Genomic DNA, 20,024 nt, shown 5'->3' with positions numbered 1-20,024 from the left:
TCACAGTCTTGCAAGCCTGTCATTAGATTCTCCAAAAAGTCATTCTTTAATCAACCTGCAGATGCAGTACAAAATTACTAAATGATTATAGAGAGAAGCAACTATTTATTTTTGATGTGGCAACTTATTAATCCTGTCCTCATTCATTACTGTGGGTAACATGAGCTCAGTCACTTGGGCCATCTGCCACTGTTTTACCCAGGCCATTAGCATGGAGTTTGATCAAAAGTGGAGCAGCTGGGACACCGACCGATCATCATATTGAATGCTGTTGTTGCAGATTTGTCTGCTACTCCACAATGCTGGTACCCTCAACTTTATTATTTTTGTGACACATACGAGGAGCAAACATTTGTCCTAGTGGCTAAGACACTTTTTGAGATGCCTGTATCTGGATTGTAGTACCTGGGTTTGAGACCTGCCTCTGCTACTGATTCCAGTTTCCTGCTTAATTTTGGTTCTGGGAGGCAGCAGGCCATACAGCCAAAGTAGCTGTTTCCAGGCCACTCACATGGGAAACCCATGTCGAGTTCTTGACCCGTGTCAGGCTACTGTGGACATCTGAAAAGAAAAGCATCACTAAGACATTTCTGCTTCTCCCTCTCACGTTCCCCTCTCCTTCTCAAATAAAAGTAAATGAAATTTTGGAAATACATGAGACTATTTCAGAAGGCTTGGGGGAAAATTGGGTTTTAGAATGAGTTTATTTTGGTACACAAACAAGGCATTTTCTGTGTAGTTTTGAAAATCTCTTATACGCATGCATTTCAAAACTCTTTACGTAAAAAGTCTCATCTTTGGATTCCATTTCCCATAAACTTGCTGAAGTATTCTCTTAGGAACAGAAAAGAGGAGGAAAGATCAGTTGCAACACAGCACAATTTGCACTTTATTCTCATGGGGTTTGAACCTTCCCAAATGATGCTCGTGGGAAGCTCTGTGCTAGCGATGTTTTCTAGGGATGTTGAAACGGTGCCAGTGTTCTGAGATTCCTCTTTTTAGCCTCTATTCATTGGCTTTGGTCCCTTTGTTTTTAATCACTGATAGCAAACCTCTCTGATGAAGGTATGTCTGGATCAATGGAGCTGCCAAAAGTCCCTGGCATCCATGTGATGATTCAAGTGACCTAGTTAACTAATACTATTTGGGGTCAAAATGCAAACTAAGGACAAGAGGCCGTTGCCTTATTCACACTGGATATTGCCTGTAATGATAATTCCAGACTATCTTCAGTCCTATTAGCATTTACTCATTCATTCTGCAAGCAAACTATCAATTTAAATGATTTAGGAAACATGAACTTGGATTTGTATATACACTATATGTTTGATAAAGCCTTATTAATGTATAAGTAGCTTACCTAGTAATTTCTTGAAATGGGTATGAGTTAAATGATCCAGTGTGTGTAATATCTATAATTACCATATCTTTACATTCATACACATAGTGCAATGATCAAATTCAATTATTTTATACACATTTTTCAATAAAAATTCCATATTATGCTTTTAAGCAAATGTCTCTCGTGCCAGTAGCCAAAACTTAGAAACTATGCCAGATCAGCTACTTCACTCCTGGGAATTCTGTCTATACCCTTGGGAGTTCTTTTATGGTTAGTTAACCCTTAGCTGTTCTGAACCATAGAAGATAAAGACCGTTTTAAAAATCTTTGCAGAACTTCTGTTCTTATTGTTCGTAGTCATTAAAAAGAAACTAGCGAGGCAGGAAGAGGTATTACACTCTTCCACAATGATTTATACTCTCTGTTCACATGGATGTACATGTAGTCTAACTTAATTGTAGTTACATTCTGACTACATGCTACCTGAATGTACTATTCCAATAGCTACAATTGGTTCAGTGTATTATTTTGTCCCCATTATGTCATATAATTTTGACTAAATCAGTTGGAATTATTGAAATCCCACCATCAGTCTTCTTAAATTCTCAGTTAGTAATTGACCATTTTTAAGAACTGCAGACAAATGGCAACAGAATCTCTATATTCAGTGCATTCTGTTCATAGGAGGTCATTTTAATAGCAAAGAAATTTTGGGAAAAGAATTACCAGAAATTTCAAAGCCATATCACCAAATGCCAGGCAACAATATCTGTCAGGACTATTGAGAAAATATTTCGTGGCATTAACTCAGCATATGCTTCTTGATGATGCAGAAACTATGCTATTAAATAATTGATTCTTCTTTCACTAAAATGGGCTACTGATCATGGCTTCAATTTAGGTCTGTTTTGGTAAAATGCTACATATTTTTTCATAATGTTAGAGGGTTATTTGTGCATATAAATGAAGTTTCCAGAGCTTGTGGTGTTAAATTTAGGTGGTTGCTAAAAGTTAAAAATAGTTCCTGTAAATAATAGTTATAGAAAGGACAAAATCTACTCTAACTAAGGTGCTAATGTCTCTTTTATTTGAGTGGGCCAGGTTGATAAGAAGATTTTTTTTCCCTCAGATCAAATTTTCACTTCAATAGTTCAAACACAAAACTGATATTGTGGTGTTCTTGGTAAAGCGACCTGGAATACCAGATCTCATCTGGGCAAGGGTTCAAGTCCCTGCAGCTCCATTTCTGATCTAGATCCTGCTAATGTGCTTGTGAAGCAGTGGATGATGGCCAAGTGCTTGAGCCCCTGCTACCATGTGGAAACCTGGATAGAATTCCTGGCTTCTAGCTCCTAGCTTCTGGCTTCTTCTTGGTCCAGGCCTCGTCATTGTGGCCATCTGGAGAGTAAACCAGTGGATGCAAGATCTCTCTATCTCTAAGTCTTTCAAATAAATAAATATATCTTTATTAAAAAAAGAGAGAGAGAGAGAGAAAGGAAAGTCTCTAAATTAAATAGCAGAAGTGAAAAACTGATCTATTGTAGGTCACTTGAAAGGGGATTTTCTATTCTCCACCTCTTTGATGCCATTGTGTTCCCTTTATTTACCCTTCTGTCTTAATGTCCTTCCAGTTAATGCAAGCTGTGAGTAAAGGCCCAAAGTCTGTATGCTGTTGCTTGGGTTTGCATTTGCTATCTTAAGAAAAAAAAACACAGAGAGAGAGAAAGTTCCCTGTTTTTCTTAACTGTGCTCTGAGGTTAAGTAGTCCTTAACAAAAAGACAGAGTGCCCTGGCTCTCTGTGCTAAGCATTATGGTCACTTACTAAAATCATTTTTTTTCATGTGAGGAGAATTTCATTAAGGAAAAGCACTAGAAAGGTGCTTTGAGTATTTTTAGAATTCATATCAAAAAGTTTAGTTCTTAGTAACCTGCTTTGAAAAGATTGCTGCCTCAGTGTTGCCTTGATACCACCCAAGAAATTGTATCTTCATTTTCTTAATCTTAACGTTAAATTCTGTGATTCCCTCCTCATTGCCTGTTTTCTATCTTTTCTTAATTCAAATGGTCAAATCATTATTGAATAATTTAAAATAATCTTTCTGTTCTCCTACAGATGGGCAATGCCCATGATACCCGAATAATCACATTAAATACCTTCTAGATACCACCCTCTATCATTCATGGTCACACTGACACTGAGAATTCAGATGACCCAGCTTTCTCCTCTCTCTCTCTGTAACTACACTATTGATTTCCCATATTGGCGAGGACAACAAGTTGCATGCTTTTTTCCTAAGTTGGACATGGAATTCAGAAACTGCCATTTCTTGTATAGAAGTGAAGCATCAAGTGCAAGCGCATGTTGTCTTTGAAGGTAATGTTGTGGATGTCTTGGGTTTAATGAGTCGGTCCTTAAGAGAAGTTACTGGTGTCCTATTCATATTCTAGAAATTGTGCAGTAAATTTCTCTTTTGTCTTGCTGATTTGATGGTTTGTGGCTGCCTGGAGTCCAAGTAAACTGATGGAGTGTACTTCAGGCTGGATGTTGATTTTGCTTTCCCTGAGCAATTACAGTATTTCCTGTTACAGTCACGTACTGTGTATGTTCCACATTGACTGCAAACAATTCATGGATTCAGTCTGCTTCTCTCAGAAATGCCATAAGCTCTGTGAGCAGAGAGTTCATTTTATTCTCCTTTTGCGTCTTTCAATGTCTCCCACTCTATTGGATTTTTGTGAAAACAAAATGAATTATAAACCAATGATTTATTTTAATGCTATAAAATAATGGGGAAAAGTGTGTGGGGTGGGGTGAAGTTGCGCAAGTTCAAAGTGAAACAGTACAATGAATTCTCCATACTCCTTCTTCAAGTGCATCAATTATTCACCTGCAGGTTGGTCTGCTCCTATGTTAGCCTCTATAGAATCTGCATATGATTGGAGGGTTCCTTATGGACATTTAGAAAGTTTTATCAATGACTGTTCAGTGCCTGATAGCCATGAATGCACTCTTTCCAGGTTGCTGTATGTGTAACCTCTGCTCTTTAAAAATTTTGTCTTATTTCCTAAGAAGACAGAATTCAGTAGACAACATTGGTCTTTGGAAAAAAAAAAAAACACTAAGCATGTCATTACATCACTGTTGTCCTTCATCTCTAGGCAAATTGGTAACAATTTCTGAAAACATTCTTTTTTGGCCACAATATATTCTCCAAGAATTTTCTACTGAATATGGGCTTGTGTTGAGTCAAGGAGTGTGTAAGGGAGAAAGACCTCATAGATTCTAATGTAGCAACCTGACCATTTTGCCTTATGTTAAGGTCTGTTGCTTGCCAGTTTGTCACTAACTCTGCTATTGTATAGATTTGATGTTGGCAAGCCACATTTTTATTCCTTTGTTTGTGTTTGCTACTTTATGTTCCTGCCTTGGTCTCCACTAGACTGGTTTTTCACATTTCAAAGTCCATTTGTTAGCCAGATGCTTTCAAGACACTGCCTATCATTTCTTTTCTTTCCCTCTCTTGAACAATTCCATGTCATTAATAAAATTTTCAAGTCCCAAAGCCTATTGTTAAAATCCACATTTCCTTATTAACAGCAAATCAGTCATGCCACTGTCAACTTATATGAAGAAGATTGAATAAAGAGTAGGTATTTGGAAGGGAGATTGTCCATCCAACTAGTCAGACTTGAAGGAAAGAGTGAATATATAGGAATGAATAGTTAGGATCAATGGTTACTTTGTTTTCCTTTAAAAATTATTTCAATTTCAAGTTCAAAATCCATCTAAATTGGATTGTGGGCTGCTAAAGTATTTGGTTTGTGCGTTAATAATAAGTAAAGAATTCTGTCCTATGATTCTTTCATTCGCAGGTCCATAGTGAACACAGACATTAAGGAGACGTTCTCTGCCCTATAGTCATCACATCTTGCATGGGATGTTAAATCAATGTCAAACATCACACTCTAGGAGGCATCACAAGCAAGATTCAGTGCAGAAAGATGTTACCAGGATGGAAAGACATCTAGAAATTCTGATATTTTATAAGCCGTTAAAAGAACCAAGACACTATGGTCTGGTAAGGGGAGAGTATGGAATCTTCCCTTGGATTACCACAGGGTTGTCATTATTATGGAGGAATCAGGCTTGTTTTTGAATGACTCCAACTCTAGGAGCAAGAGATAATACTTACAGACAGGCAGAATTTGATTTGGTACAAAGAACTTGTTCATATTTAAATCTACTCAAAGAGAAGCATTGTGATCCATGGAGCTAGCATTTATGTCAACTAGCTACCTGTTGCTCCCCAGAAAATGTTCACGTGTTGGGGAAAGACCACATTCCTGGTAGATTCCACTGAACCTTTTAACTGCTGGAGTCTACTTCATAAAAAATTCTTAGCATAGTACTTGGTAGCACCAGTAAATGCTCAACAGACGTTGACTATAGTTATCATTAGCGATTATTCTATGAATATATGACCAATTATTTGAAGCAATTTGAAGACATTTTAAGGTTGTTGAAGATATTAACACCAGCTTCTGTTTATAAATAAAGTGGTTAATAAAAGGCTAATGCTAGTAGAAAGTGATTTGTTCTTAATTTATTGCAAGTCTTTTTCTATAATTGCATTTACACTGTGTGTTTCCTGAATTTAGGATTACTTTATAAAATGTAACAGGAAAACAAACACTAAATATCCACTAAATCCTAGTTGCTTAAATTATCTGGTGACTTACAGCAATAATCAATGAAAGAATGATTTGCAACAGAAAGAAGATGGATTTCCTAGGTCTTTTTCATTAATAGGCATGTTTTAGTTTAAGAAGTTTTCGAGTCTAGATGACTGTTAAGTTCTAGGCCATGTTAGCTTCAGTGGACTTTTTCTCAACTAACAGATTTGATAGCTCTCAGTGTTACAGCTAATATTTATTAGAGGCTTTCATCCATTTACTCACTCATTCATCCAGCAACTATTGTGCCTGATCCAATCCAGGCCTGCATCTTCTTGCTCATCTTTTTCTTAAAATTCTCTTACTCCTAACAGGAGAACAGGTACTAACTGTTTCCCCTAAACCTCACAGAAGTTAGGATTTGCTCTTCTGCATCTGTATTTTTGAGCTCCTGGTAGGAAGATTTTTCTGTTTTCTTTGTTTCTGGCTTCCCGATACTTAGAATAACATCTGGAGAAGCATTTTCTGGATGCAGAAAACTTTCTAGGTTGTGGGGATAGGTTCTAGAAAGGTACTATTCCTTCTGCAGGGTTTCCTTGGCTGCCTTTGTGTTACTATCACAAAGTACCATACAGAAGCTTCTTAGGAAGAAAAGATTTAGATAGCTCACAGTCGTGGCACCTGCTTTGTCTAGAGCAGGTGTAGAAAAGCATACTGGACACTTTGGCACTGCTTGACAAGTCACATTTCCAGGCAGTGTGAAAAATTCAGAGACAAATATTAGTTATGAACCAATCTTTCTATCTTATAGCTTGAAGCTAAAGGAGAGAGGACATTTAAAAACCACTTAAGGCAGTAATTGATGGTGTAGACTGAATAACAATGATGTGATGTTAGCTAAACATATTTTAGCGGGCTCACTGATGCTGTTCTGGTGTTTATATTTGATTAATCATGAATTTTTCTTAGATAGAAGTCAATCAAATCTACTTCTTGCATATGTGTGCCTAATGGATGTTCAACTAATACTGCCTGAATGCATTACAGCAATGAATTAGTATTTTTTAAGTATCTGACAACCAAATATTGAGCAGTGTTTTTGCTAAAGACATCTCTCTTAAGATTTATCTTTCATCTGTCTGAAAGGCAGAGCTACAGAGAAGAAGAAAAAAGAGATAGGTGAGAGAGAGAATTTTCCATCTGCTTTTTCACTCCCCAAATAGCTGCAATGACCTGGATCAGGCAAAAGACAGGAACTTCTGCCAGAAATTCTACCAGATCTCGTTTGTGGGTGCAGGAGCCCAAGCACCTGGACCATCTTTCTCTGCTTCCCGAGGGTGCATTAGCAGGGAGCTGGATTGGAAGTGGAGACAGGTATCCCAGGCAGAGGCTTGACTTGCTATACTACAAAGACATCCACAAGACACCTCTTTACTCGGCCAGCTAACTGACAGAGTAATAAGTTAGAACTGCATTATTTTTCCTTTTTTTGATTGCATAATGACACAAGATATTTAGTTATTTGGAAATTGGCTTAAAGCATTCTAATTCTTTCTGCCGCTTCCTACTGTTGAAAGTTCTTTTTCAGTTGAATGTTGGCAACAGTTCATATGTTGGCGGGAAGACTGTGCTTTTTCAGTGAAAGTGTAGGAAGCAGTACAGGGCATCTGTCGCAGAAGTCATGTTGTTTCAAGCCTGTTGTGTATATGAGACTCATTTGTTTCCATTTCCGTGCATTCTAAAGCAAAATATCACTGCGTTTAACATTCTTACAGCTTTATAAAGAGTTGGGAGATAGGGATTATGTGAGTCCTTCTGAAACTCTAATGAATGAGCATCATTTTATTGTGTATTTTATTGTTACTTTAGCCTAGCCTAAACTTGGATATATAATAAATGCATTATCAGAAGTGCTGGGCTTTTGTGGGATGTGAAAATGTAATGTCTCATTCCAGGGACAAGACCTACTTTCCTCTTCTTTCATGTAATGAAGCTAAAAGCAAAGCCTATTTAACTAATTGCCCCACCAACTTCCTCTTAGAAGGCTTACAAGTCTGTATAGTTGGGCCTTTGTCTTACAGCTATAAATTTGATAAGTTTTATGTAATCTAGAGGTTGCTTCTGGACTTTGGAGAAAATGATAGATTTTGAGAGAAAGTGTTCTGAATGGGTTTTTCCACTGGATAGAGAATACAACTTTTTATAGTTGATAAGAATCTATGATTCGTTCTTCCCAATCTTACCTTCATTTTATAAATGAAGAAACTACATTAAAAAAATAGAGAAAAGGTAAAGATGGCAGGTTGGAGGAGAGGTGACAGAAAGGTTGATCTCCCATTTCCAGGATTATTCCCCATGTTCTCACAAAAGCTGAATCTGGCTAGGTCTACACCAGGAGACAGGAATTCAGGCTGGGTCTCCCATTTGGGGGGCAGGGACCCACACTCCTGAGTCCTCACTTGCTGGCTCACATGTGTGCATTAGCAGGAAGCTGGAGCTCTGAGTGGATCAAGAACAGGAACTCAGTTTTCTAGCATAGTATGTGAGCATCTCCATGTGACCGCCACTGTGCTAAATACACCTTTTGTCTTTTGATAATACACAACCTAGGTAAAGGTAATATGTTGCCCTGATTTTTAGTTTTCTAATCATTACTAATTCCCCCCCTCAAAAAAAAGTGTATACTGCAGGCCATTTATACACTTAATTTTGGAAATGTTTCATGTAGCTCTGTTGCCCTTTTTAAAAAAAAAGTCAAATCTTTAGTTTTGCTATTAAGATAAACTTTTATATGACACTTCAAACATATGTAACTTAAAATATTTTCTCTCATTTATAAATTCCCTGTTTCCCATTGTCACTTCTGTGCTCCAAAAACTTTTTTGTTTTTTGTTTTTTGTTTTGCCTGATTTAACCAAAGTTCTCTCTTTGGTGTTTTATTCCTGTATGTAGTAGTCCTATACAAACGACTCATTTCACAACTTCATAAAGCATTTCCTCTACATTTTTGGTATAGTTTCTTCATTTGGAGTCTTTAAACTTTGAGTTGGTTTCAGTGAGTGCTAAGAGGTAGTGTCTGGCTTCATCTCTAGGCATATGTTATCCAGTATCCCTGGTACCGTTTATGGAAGAGCCTCTACTTTCCATAATGTGTGTTCTTGGTACCTTTGGAACAGAGTGAAGGTTTATTTCTTGGCTCTCTGTTCTGCTCCAGGTCTGTTTTTTGTGCCAATATCATGCTGTTATGATTGTTATAACTTTACAGTATATTTTGAAGCTGGGAAGCATAATGTCTCTTGTTTTGTTCTTTTTACTAAATGTTGCTTTAGCTACTGAAGATTTTTTTCTCATGTTCTATGTGAGCTATACAATTTTATATAGTCCGAGGAAGGAAGTCATTGATACTTTGATAAAGATTACATTGAAGCTGTAGCTGCTCTGGGTAGTATAGACATTTTAACAATATTGATTCTTCTTATCTGAAAACATGGATGTTGCATTTTTTAAATGTTTCTTTAGTCAATGCTTTTTAAAATAGCTTTTCTAGTAGCAGTCTCTAATGTCTTTGTTTAAAATTATCTCTCTGTATTTTATTTTTATTTATTGTAGCTTTTATAAATGGGATTGTTTTCCTGATGTTTTTGTATGATTCACTAGTCAATGAAGATCTTTTTTGGAAGTAAGTTTCAACTTTTTTGGTAAATGCCAAGCAATTTTTTTTTTGTATAAGTCATGTTTATGGATTGATAGTTAGTCACATCGACTGGCTATTTTACATATTTTACCTGAGCATCTGGATATTCAAGTATTCACATCTTTTTACTATTTTAGAAGACACTCTAATAACTTTGTGGAAGTTTAATCTTCATCTGAGTCATGATTGGGTTGCAGTCACTGTGTATAACTGGGTGAAGTCTGATATATGCAGTATTTAGGAAGCGATGTATTAAAGAAGCCTCATGTGTGACCATAAGCAGCTGACTCTTAATAAAAGGAGATTTATTAATAAATAAGTCAGTAGATTTTGATTTTCCCCAAAGGGTGTGAGAGCAGCATAAGCGCATGCTTAGAGAAAGGCACAATACTCTGGTTATTCAAGTGATTGAATAGCTGTTTGGTAACTTTTATTCATTGCACTCAAGCTGTCAGCCAACAGGTACGTTTCCAGTACCCCTGTGTAAAGCCCCATATACATCCCTAGGTCCCTGAGAAGACATCAGTCACATGGTTACTCTTTGCAACATGTTTTTGTTTCATAGCACTCGTGAGTCATTTCATCACTTCGACATATCTCAGTAATTAATATTAATTATTATTCTGAAGAAAGTAGAGATGGTGGAGATAGAGAAAGAGTTAAGCAAATCTTTGGAATATGAAAACCTTACAGTTTCAGCTACCTTAATTAGTAAACAAGTGTTGTTTTTGGTGCTAGAATGACCAAATCAAATCAGAGAAAATGTCTGCTTTCAAGCAACCTTAACACCATAAGGAAGAATTTTATGTATATGGGTATCTAGGAAAATGTGCTGTAGCATATATAGATAAGAGCATGGGGGGCTTCTACATGAAAACTAGGAATTGAACATGGTTTTTCAGAAGAGACTTAACATTAGTTGGCCAACTAGAGGAGGGAGAGACCATGCTGTGCTCTGAAGACTTCCTGCATAGGAAGGTGCAGTGTGCAAAGAACAGCGTGGGCACAGTCGGGACACTGTCAGGTGTGGACAGTGGCAGATACATGTGAGGAAGGGTGAGCAAGATTTGGGAGCCATCTCTGTGCCAGATTTTGAAGTTTAGCTTTTGCACATTTTTATCAGAGTAGTAAGGAGCCATTCAATAATCCAAGCAAGAGACTCGTTTGAATGCTTTTGACTGTCATGTGAAGGCTGTCTGGGAGGAAGAAAAACTGGAAGTGTAAACTTCAGGAAAAATTCTTAAAAGGAGCATGAATAACACAGGAGTTAGGCAAGGTACAGTGTGTAACAGAGGTGAGATTCACGGTCGGCCCGGTCAGGACTCCACAGTCCTGGCTAACTGATCCCTCACTTTGACTCCATTATTTAATGTCTGCAGTGTGTAGCTTCGTTGCTTGGTGTCTTATTTTCCTTATCAGAAAAATGAATCTATACAGTGCCCGCTAATGTGACACTGTGAGTGTTAAGTGAATGAATTCCTGCCAACAATGCTTCCTGGCATGGAGGAAGCATATGGTCCATAGCAGCCAATTATTGTTAATATTAATTACATTATTGATATTAATATTGTTCCTGTCTTAGCCTTTATAACCTGATTATACCAGTGATTATCAGATCTTTGGCTGAGTATTGGTAGGGCCAGAGAATACAGGATGAAATGCATTAGAGTTGGGGTAACTAGGAAAAGCATTTATGAAACTATAAATGTTAGAATGAAATGCTTGTGCAACTTACAGGTAGAATTTTCTTATGAGCAGTTCATGATAAAAGCAAGTGAGTAAAAACTCAAGATGATGGCATAAGAATCTTTCAGCTGAAAGTATATTGAAAGCTCCTTTATTGGACATTGGCCAAGAAGGATGAAAAGCTAGAGCCAAAACGTAACTGAGAGTTCTGGGCAAATTCGAGTCTCAGCAGCATTGCAAAGGTGAAAATGGATGAAAGAAGGGAGACGCAAGATCCCTGTGGCCTCACGTTGCTGCGGATTAGCAATCCCTTTTGACTGCTGTGCAGGACATCATTCCCACACCATGCTCCACATGCCTTTGTGTGATTCCCACATTTGTTTTAACGTTCTCTGGAGCTTAAATTCATGGTGTTGATAAGTGATCTGTGCTAACTCTGTGCTGGTCTGCCACAGAAAATCCCGGTATGTTCCGTAAACCACAGGTGGATACATCTGGTCTTTTTAAGAGAGATTTGCACACCGTTTTACTGAAAGCCTGTTATAGACTATGATTCAAATCTTGAGAGGAAATTAAGCTCTCCAGTGCATTTTTATTTTCCCAAAGGAACAGACCCAACTGCCTATGCCTGTCCCTAGAGAAAGGGAATAGCTGAAGAGTATGCGTAAATTCAGCCTTCCCTAGGAGGCTACACTCTGATAAGTGACCAGAGTTCTCACAGAATCTGGATCCTTGGCTGGATTTTAGCAGTAATCCCTTTACATCCCAATTTAAGTACAAATAATCCCCAGGAGCTCCTTCTGCCAGGATCTGTGTAAATCATTGCTCAGGTACGAGCAAAAATGCTCCTGCTAAGGAAACTGTAAGAGTTATCTGATCAGCCGACACATGGTTCCCTTCCCCAGAGGTGTCTGTGTTGCCTTGCAGTGGCTGCTTGCTAGCCCTCCTAGGAAATTGTTTTACAAAGCAGCCCTTCTCCTTAATGATTGGATGAAGAATGCTGAATTAGCTGGCATGTAAAATTGCTTTATTGTGCTTTACTTCTTAGGACTCTGAAATGAGGGATTAGGGCCAAAGAGCCTGTTGAAGTTAAACACTATGTATTACACAGGTCGTCTAGTCCAATTAACTGGCAACCAGAGAGGCCCAGTTCACAGTGTAAGCTTAATGATGTTTCCTCAAATTATGAGACATTATTCTGAGTAAGAAAAGTATACCAAAGATTGAAAAGCTAGTAACAATACATTCCATCTCCTACTAATTATGCAAATTAAGATGAATTATTGCCTAACTAAGCTATGACTGAAGAATTCTCTCATGTTGATGTGTCTTCAGATTTCTGCCTTGACACACCTGTCAAAGCTTTTATAAACTGTTTCATTATGGCCCGTTACATTTCAGTGCATGTAGACTGCCTTTCCCAAGCCACTTATTTGGTTTTATTTTAGTAAGTATCCATGTTTAAATCCTGGTCATTTAGGAGACTGGTCACCCTCTTCTTATGCTATAAAGAACTGGACTATGGCTAGTGTTACTGCACAGCAAGTTAAGCTATGGCTTGCTATGATGGCATCCCGTATTGGAGGACTGGTTTGCATCTCAGCCATTTAGCTTGCAATGCAGCTTTCTGCTAATGCTCTTGAGAAAACAGCAGTAACTGGGTCCTTGCTACCCATGTGGGTGGTCAGGATAGAGTTCCTGAATGCTGGCTTCACCCTGGCCCAGATCGGGCTCTTCCAGCCGTTGGTGGAATGCACGAGCAAATGAAATGGTGCCGTGTGTGTGTGTGTGTGTGTGTGTGTGTCTCCCTCTCTTCGTTTCTCTCGCTTTCAAAATGAATAAACCTTAAAAATGGACTTGAATTATCAATAAACAAAAATTTGAAATGTGTGGGCTTACCACGAGCAGAAGTTTGGCCAAGTGCTAAATATGCTGACCTCTCAAATCTGAATGCCTGGATTGGATTCCTAGTTCCAGTGCCCAAGTACAGCTTCCTTCCAATGCAGTTCTGGGAGGCAGCAGTTAGGCCTCGAGACGTCGGGTCCCTGCCACTCAGGTAGAAGGTGACGGTTCTCAGCGCCCAGCTTTGGTTTAGCTCAGTGCTGCTCCTCGCTGGTGTTTGGTAAGTGGTCAGAAAATGGGAGCATGAGCCCGCTCTCTCTGTCTTACACAATCTCTCTCTCTGTATCTCTCTCTTTTTCTCACACACTTTTAAATAAAAACAGTTCCAAAAAAATGTGGGAAAATTCACATCCTTCTGCCAGAATGGTGAGAGTGTGACCTGACATACCCTATTAAAGGAAGAGATACACCTAACCTGAGACTCATCAACTTATTTCAAGAAATAAAAACAAAAATCAGTGAGGGCGTATTGTTATTTAAGTGTTTCTTCATATGCCTGTCAAAAGGGGTTGACTGAGCAAATAATGGCGCATCTTTGAAGTCTTATAGAACTACTTAAAAGTACACATTTGATCTCTGTGTAGTGTCTGAAAATTGTGCATAGTTAATTTTAAAGCAAAAATATTTATAGATTATGTAGATGTGAGCCCACATCATAGAAGAAAGGAAAAGCCCTGTACTATGTGTACACAAGTGTATTGTTTGTGTACATGTGTGTACATAAACTATATATATATAGCAGAATAAATATAAAGAAAAAGGTAATACTCAGAAGGAAAAGACAAAAAATGTATTTATGTAGCTCTGTGCATACTAAACTAACATGTTACTTTTTATATATCTAGCTTACCAAAACTAATATTTTTATTTTGTAAGTAAATATATGTAAAAGAATATCATTGGCTATATGTGTTGATTGGTAAATGGAAAATTCCCTTTCCCTCCAACCTTCAAATTTGATCATTTAAATGGTGTCTGCCATTTAAAGCCAAGTCGTTTCTGAATTTGGCCACTATAAAATAAAATGGAGCTTTCCTTTCCTATGCTCTGCGTCCTCCCAATCCTCTTAAACTATTATGTTTAGCCATGAGAAACTGTGTTTCAAATGAAAAAAAAAAAAAACATGATTTGGTATAGCTACTATCTAAAACACATCCGTGTGTGTGTGTGTGTGTGTGTGTGTGTGTGTGTGTGTGTATGTGTGTGTGTGTTTCTCTCTCAACTCTTAAGAGCCACGTGAGAGCGAATGTAAACCAGGGACTAATCGGAGCTGTAAATTTTCCCCGAGACTTCTTTGCCTTGGGTAAAATTCATTAGTATACTGTCTAATTTCTCCAACTTGTCTTTCACAAGGACCAGGTACTGAAAGTGCAAAGAATCAAAGGACAGGCGATCCGTTTATCGTGGCCCCCGGGTCCTCAGCGGACAGACAGAGGTTCTACTCCTGATAGATTGTTTCTGAGAGACGCATCAGCGTCTGAATCAAACTGCTCTGCCTTTAGTCTCTTGCTTACACTTGGCCTTGTTCCTAAGAGGCAGAGGATTTCAGTGCCATTAGGAACAGTTACACAAATGAGAATCCACTTTTTTTTTTTTTTTACCAGAAACTTGGAAAACCATCCCTAATCATTTCCATGTGCCGGTCTCATTTTTCTCAGTGTCTATAATCAGTTTAAGAAACATTTTTTTTTCTCCCTTTGAAATTGTAGCAAATATCTCATGACGTCGCGTCTGTTCAGTGCCTACTACGAATATAGGTAAAGAATCGACACTTGGACCCTACATGACATTATGTAGAGGATCTGCAGGCTTGTGTTAAACCTTGCTGCCTCTCCAGAGATTTGCTCTGGATAAAAAGAGGCTTCTGTAGGGCTCCAGAATTTCTACATCTGCTCAGCCAGTAATTGGTCAGAGCATGACTCTGGGTAGAAATAAGCAACAAGCTTCTCGTATCCATGAACAGAAAACAAGGTAGCGCATGCAGCTGGGAGAAGACACGCGTTTGCTTTGGAAAGAAGCGAAGCGCCTGGCCGCTAGCGAGCAGCAGATGTCTCAAAGCCGTTATTTGGCACGTTCTTTCCAGCCTGGTCTGACTCCTCAGATTTGCTTTGACTTCCTGCCTTTTGGATCAAATGAGTTTGCCAACCAGCTGTGAGCACCTAACGCTGGGGAAGGTGGCTCCATTCCACAGCGCTTTTGTGCAAGGGTCGCCTTATGCCATCAACAAGCCAATTGATATTAAGCCACAAAGGAGACGGTAACTGCCTTGCTTTGCTCTAGTTGTTTGTCAGTGGAAATGTGTCTTGTTACCCTTTGGTAACTGCCTTTAGAGGTCTGCTGAGCTGGGATGGGTAGGGTAAGAGGTCAGCTTTGACATTCAGCATACTGGGTAGTTGGGGAAAAATTAACCTAAGACAAAAGTTGAAAAATATTATTCGCTTAGCTATTGAGCAAAAGCTAAACCAGTTTCAAGGTCTGTAAGTTCTAAGAATGTGATAGATGATTAGTGCTTGTATTACCACCCAAATAATACATGATGGGAATTTTAAAAAGGGTTTAGCCAGATAATTACTATATTTATGAATGGCTGTTAGTCCTACATGCCCAAGAGGTCATAATCTATAATGCAGGTGTGTCATAAGTGTGTTATGTAAAGGCTTCATGTTCATGTGGACAACAAGGAGGCTAGATGACAGTTACACAATTGTTTTCTATAAGGAACTGTCATTTCCAGAACAATGTTCCAGAATTTTGCCAACTCATGGCCTTCAACTCCTCCTCCCTCCCCACCCCCAGCCCAACCCCTTCGCTCTCACAACACTTGCATACACACAGGCAAACTCCTGTTCTATAATTAAGGACTTTAAGATTGAGAGTGTCGTGTTTTCATTACAAGGAAAGAAGATACACACCAGGTAGCCCCAGTGTACCCTTTGACATGTTTGTACAGAATAGCCGTGATATGCTTGACTAACGTGTGAAAAAATCATTCATCAGTTTTGGTTGTATACAGTGCCGTTGGAGTCAGCATTTAAGAATGAGCTGGGAAGCATTTTATCAAGATTTTCCTCTCTTTCTGTGAACATGCCAGTTCTCTCTAATTTTGAGAATTCCCAGAAGAAAAACCCAAAGTGCTAAAAAGCAATGTGTTTTACACAAAGCTGGCTGCCATCCCTGGACTTCTTTCCTTCTCCTTTTCTGATTGTAATACCACCCCCCAACACACACAGACACAATCTCATTGTAATACCACCCCCAACACACACACAGACACAATCTCAGACAAAACAGACATTTTGTCAGATTCGACCTTATTACAAAAGTGAAAGAACATTTCGATTTTTCAGTGATGAAATGTGTTGGGCTTAGTTTTTGAATTGTAGAAATATGTGGTGTTTTTTGTTGTTGTTTTTGTTTTGTTTTTTTGTTTTGTTTTGTTTTGATAGGGATGAATGTTTTTGAATTGTTGTGAGAGCATTGTTTTACTTTTCCCCCCATAGTATCTAGGAAGTTCTAAACAGTTCTTACAGCATATGAATTTATAACAGGCTGGCAGCAAGAAACGGGTCCTTTAAGTACCAGTGGGAAAACATTCAGAGTTGCTCTGTTACTGTTTCCTTCTTGTTTCTGTCCTTCATGAGGATGATATTGCAAACTATAAGAAGCTACCAAATACTTGTGGAAATACAATATTCATGTGACCTGTTTCACGGGATGAAAAATAATGAGCATTCTGTAGAATCACTTGAATTCTCTTTTACATCAGCTGATGCGCATATGCATATGCATACCACAGGAAATTTCACACTTACCATAATTAGCTATAAAATTGGACATTACAGCATATTTTGCAAGTTTATCTTTCTGAAATGTATTTTGTAATTACCAGATTTTTTTCTATCATACACCTTGAACTTTTAAAGCTTCTGCTTCCAACCTTGCTTTTAATTCAATGTATTCCCAATACCCAGAAAGTAAATGAATGAAGTGACTTTTTGTGTTAATGATATCTCACTTAAATCACTTAGCTAAGCTTTTCTTCCATCGAAGCATAAAGGTGATAACAAATGAGGCAAAAGCAATTGATAAAGGGAAGAGTTGAGGAAGTGAAGAAACTGCCAAATCTTTGTATTCTCTTTCTTAACAAGTTCTCTTTTCCAATTGCATATTTGTAATGCCCCACCCTGCTTGTCATCTCTTGAGAAAATCATCCTTCTGGAGTTGTGGAGGTTTGTGCTGATAAATTCACTAGTTATCCCAGACTAAATAGACACACACACAAAAACAGTTTCTAATTGTAGAATTAGTTACATTAGAACCATAACCATGTAATCATTCAGAAGCACTTGATTTTTTTGTCTCAGGAGCAGCAATGAAGACATTCACAAAGCGGCTCATATTCCTCAATCCTAAGTAACATCAATGCTGATGTGCCTACCATCCGTGATTGACAGGATTTGCTTTATTCCTGACTTGGAAAAATGGGTCCTGTAATTTTGTTTTTTTGTAGCCTCCAACATTCTGGAGTTTTGTTTTTTCACTCTTGCAGCAAACACAATTTCCTTGAAAATGTTGATATCTTTGCTTTAACATGTAAATTAAACGATGAGATCTAATCTGGTTGTACTCCTCTTTACCCAAAATTGTATGATTTTTTTCAGTAGTGGATAATTTTTTGTCTTCCACTTCTCTCGTGCTCAGCAAAGATCATAATAATAATGTTTGGTTGCTGAATGAATAAGTGGGAAAGCCTGAGTGTGTGCATACATATTATTTCCTTGGATGCCAAGATGTAGAATCTTTTGCTAGATTTTCTGCCTTTGCCCTGTTCTTAGATCAGTTGAATTCTCCTTAGTGGTTTCCCTCATGAAGGAAGCTATATATAGTGGTGACTTTTAATCACCTGGTTTAAAAGTCAGTAGGTCGTGCACTTTGTCACGATCAGGTCAGCAAAACGGAATCCGAAATTCACTTCTAGATTTATAAATACACATTACAGGCTCTTCAAAAAAACAATTTATGGGAAGTCAAATTAAAATATGTTTATATTGGTACAAATAGTTTGGAAATCCAGGCTTAGATTTTTCATAACTTTCCACAATCATTTTCAATACCTGGGGAAGCAAATGGATATGTGCACTCACAGTTATTTTTGTGCCAAAATAAATGGAATCCCTTTCCCCCCCACAAACATTTTGAAATACTCTCAGTATCTTTATGTAGTACTCTCAGTATCTTCAGGTAGTACAAAGAGGGCAAAATTGTTGCTATGAGAGGAGGTGGGGGAAATTCCTAGAGAAAGACAATATTGAAACTATAAAAAAATAGAACAGGAACCCCAAAGTACATAAAACAATTACAGAACACGAGAGAAGCCTCAATTCTCAAGCCTCACAGTGTCTCATATGAAAATAGAAAATCAAAACCAGGAGTAGTGAGAGGTAAGAAAAGCTACCAGCATCCAAGATGGTGGGAAGTACTGCACACTGGTTACTTTTGCACCAGCAAGCCTGCTCTTCCGTCTCCCTTAACCACCAGCCATACTTTGTGGACTGACACCTGCGACCCTGCTCGCAATTCTGTCTTGTCAGTTTTCTGTTTGTCTCGTAACTGCGTGGCCTCTGTTGTCACAAATCCTGTAGGTTCTCCAGCATCCTACGGATCAGAATAAAGCAGGGGATAGAATGAAAAGATAGCAATGAATACAGTGGTTTTGAGGGTGCCTTAACTAGGTGGCTTGTGTTTCTGACCCATCTTTCAGCTTTTCTGGTACTCAAAGATTATTACTTTGCCAAGGCAACCATAGCAAAATATCACAGGCCTGTGGCTCAAGCAACAGTACTTCATGTTTAAAGAGTTCTGGAGGATACAGATGCAAGAGCAATGTGTTGGCAGGTTTGGTTTTTTCCTGAGAATTTCCCTTGGCTTGCAGCTAGGCACCTTCTGGCTGTAGCTAGGTGTGGTCTTGATTCTGTGTACAGGCCTTCCTGGAATCTCTTTCGCTCCTAGCAGTATCATCTGGACTGAGTTAGGATCAACCCTAGCTGCTTCATCTTCACATAATCTCTTCTTTAAAGGCCCCATCTGCAAATCGAGTCTTCCTCTGAGGTCTAGGTGTTAGGACCTCTAGAGCTTAAGTTTGAGGAAAGGATGTACAATGTGGCTTGACATGAATTTTGTCTGTAGAAATGATTTGCTCAGTAATAACGATGACAGAAGGCAATGATTGTACTGTGATTCCTAAATAAGAGATGACCTCGTGTCAATAAGAAACGAATTTAGTGAAGGACAAAACAACGCTTCCTACTTGTGTATCAAAGGAAAATAGGTTCCCATTGTGCATAAACAGTCCTCATTAAATACAATCACTTTAATTCGGACTCTGTAATCATTCAAAGTGGACCCAGACTAACATTCTCTTTTGTACACTCTTTTATCAAGGAGATAGGGTAGTATTAAATTGATTATCTGTATAACTCATGGTTTTTTTGGTTTTTTTTTTTATAACTCAAGGTTCTAAACTTGGGTGATTTTACCTCCCACTCTTCACCCAGAATACATTTAGCAATGTCTAGGAACATTTCTGATTGCCGTGAGTTGAGTGGAGGGATGGCTGATAGTGCTAAGTCAGTAGAGAACAAGTACAAGTAGGCTATTAAATACCCTGTAATACATAGCAAAGATGGTCTCGCGCATCAGAGAATTATTTTTGCAATATCAATTGT

The 20,024-nt window shown here is 38.3% G+C and overlaps 1 protein-coding gene across 5 annotated transcripts in view; it reads left to right on the top strand.

Moving 5' to 3' along the window:
- The window catches only part of PDE4D (phosphodiesterase 4D), a 1,371,497-nt gene that overhangs the window by 979,007 nt on the left and 372,466 nt on the right, over positions 1-20,024 (top strand). The window contains exon 1 of one of the 5 annotated variants that reach the window (XM_040977572.1): positions 14,956-15,556. The exons of the other annotated variants lie outside the window; for them this stretch is intronic. Within the exon in view, the coding sequence (XP_040833506.1) occupies positions 15,432-15,556 (125 nt within the window). The 5' untranslated portion in view covers positions 14,956-15,431. Of the gene's footprint in view, positions 1-14,955; positions 15,557-20,024 lie in introns of those variants that run through there. 5 annotated transcript variants of the gene reach the window in all.

Source organism: Ochotona curzoniae, unplaced genomic scaffold, assembly GCF_017591425.1.
Source record: "Ochotona curzoniae isolate NIBS_2020 unplaced genomic scaffold, NIBS_Ocur_1.0 contig_2754, whole genome shotgun sequence".
Taxonomy (NCBI): Eukaryota; Metazoa; Chordata; class Mammalia; order Lagomorpha; family Ochotonidae; genus Ochotona; species Ochotona curzoniae.
The sequence above is the reverse complement of the archived record's forward strand: the minus strand, read 5'-3'. Positions and strand labels throughout refer to the sequence as shown.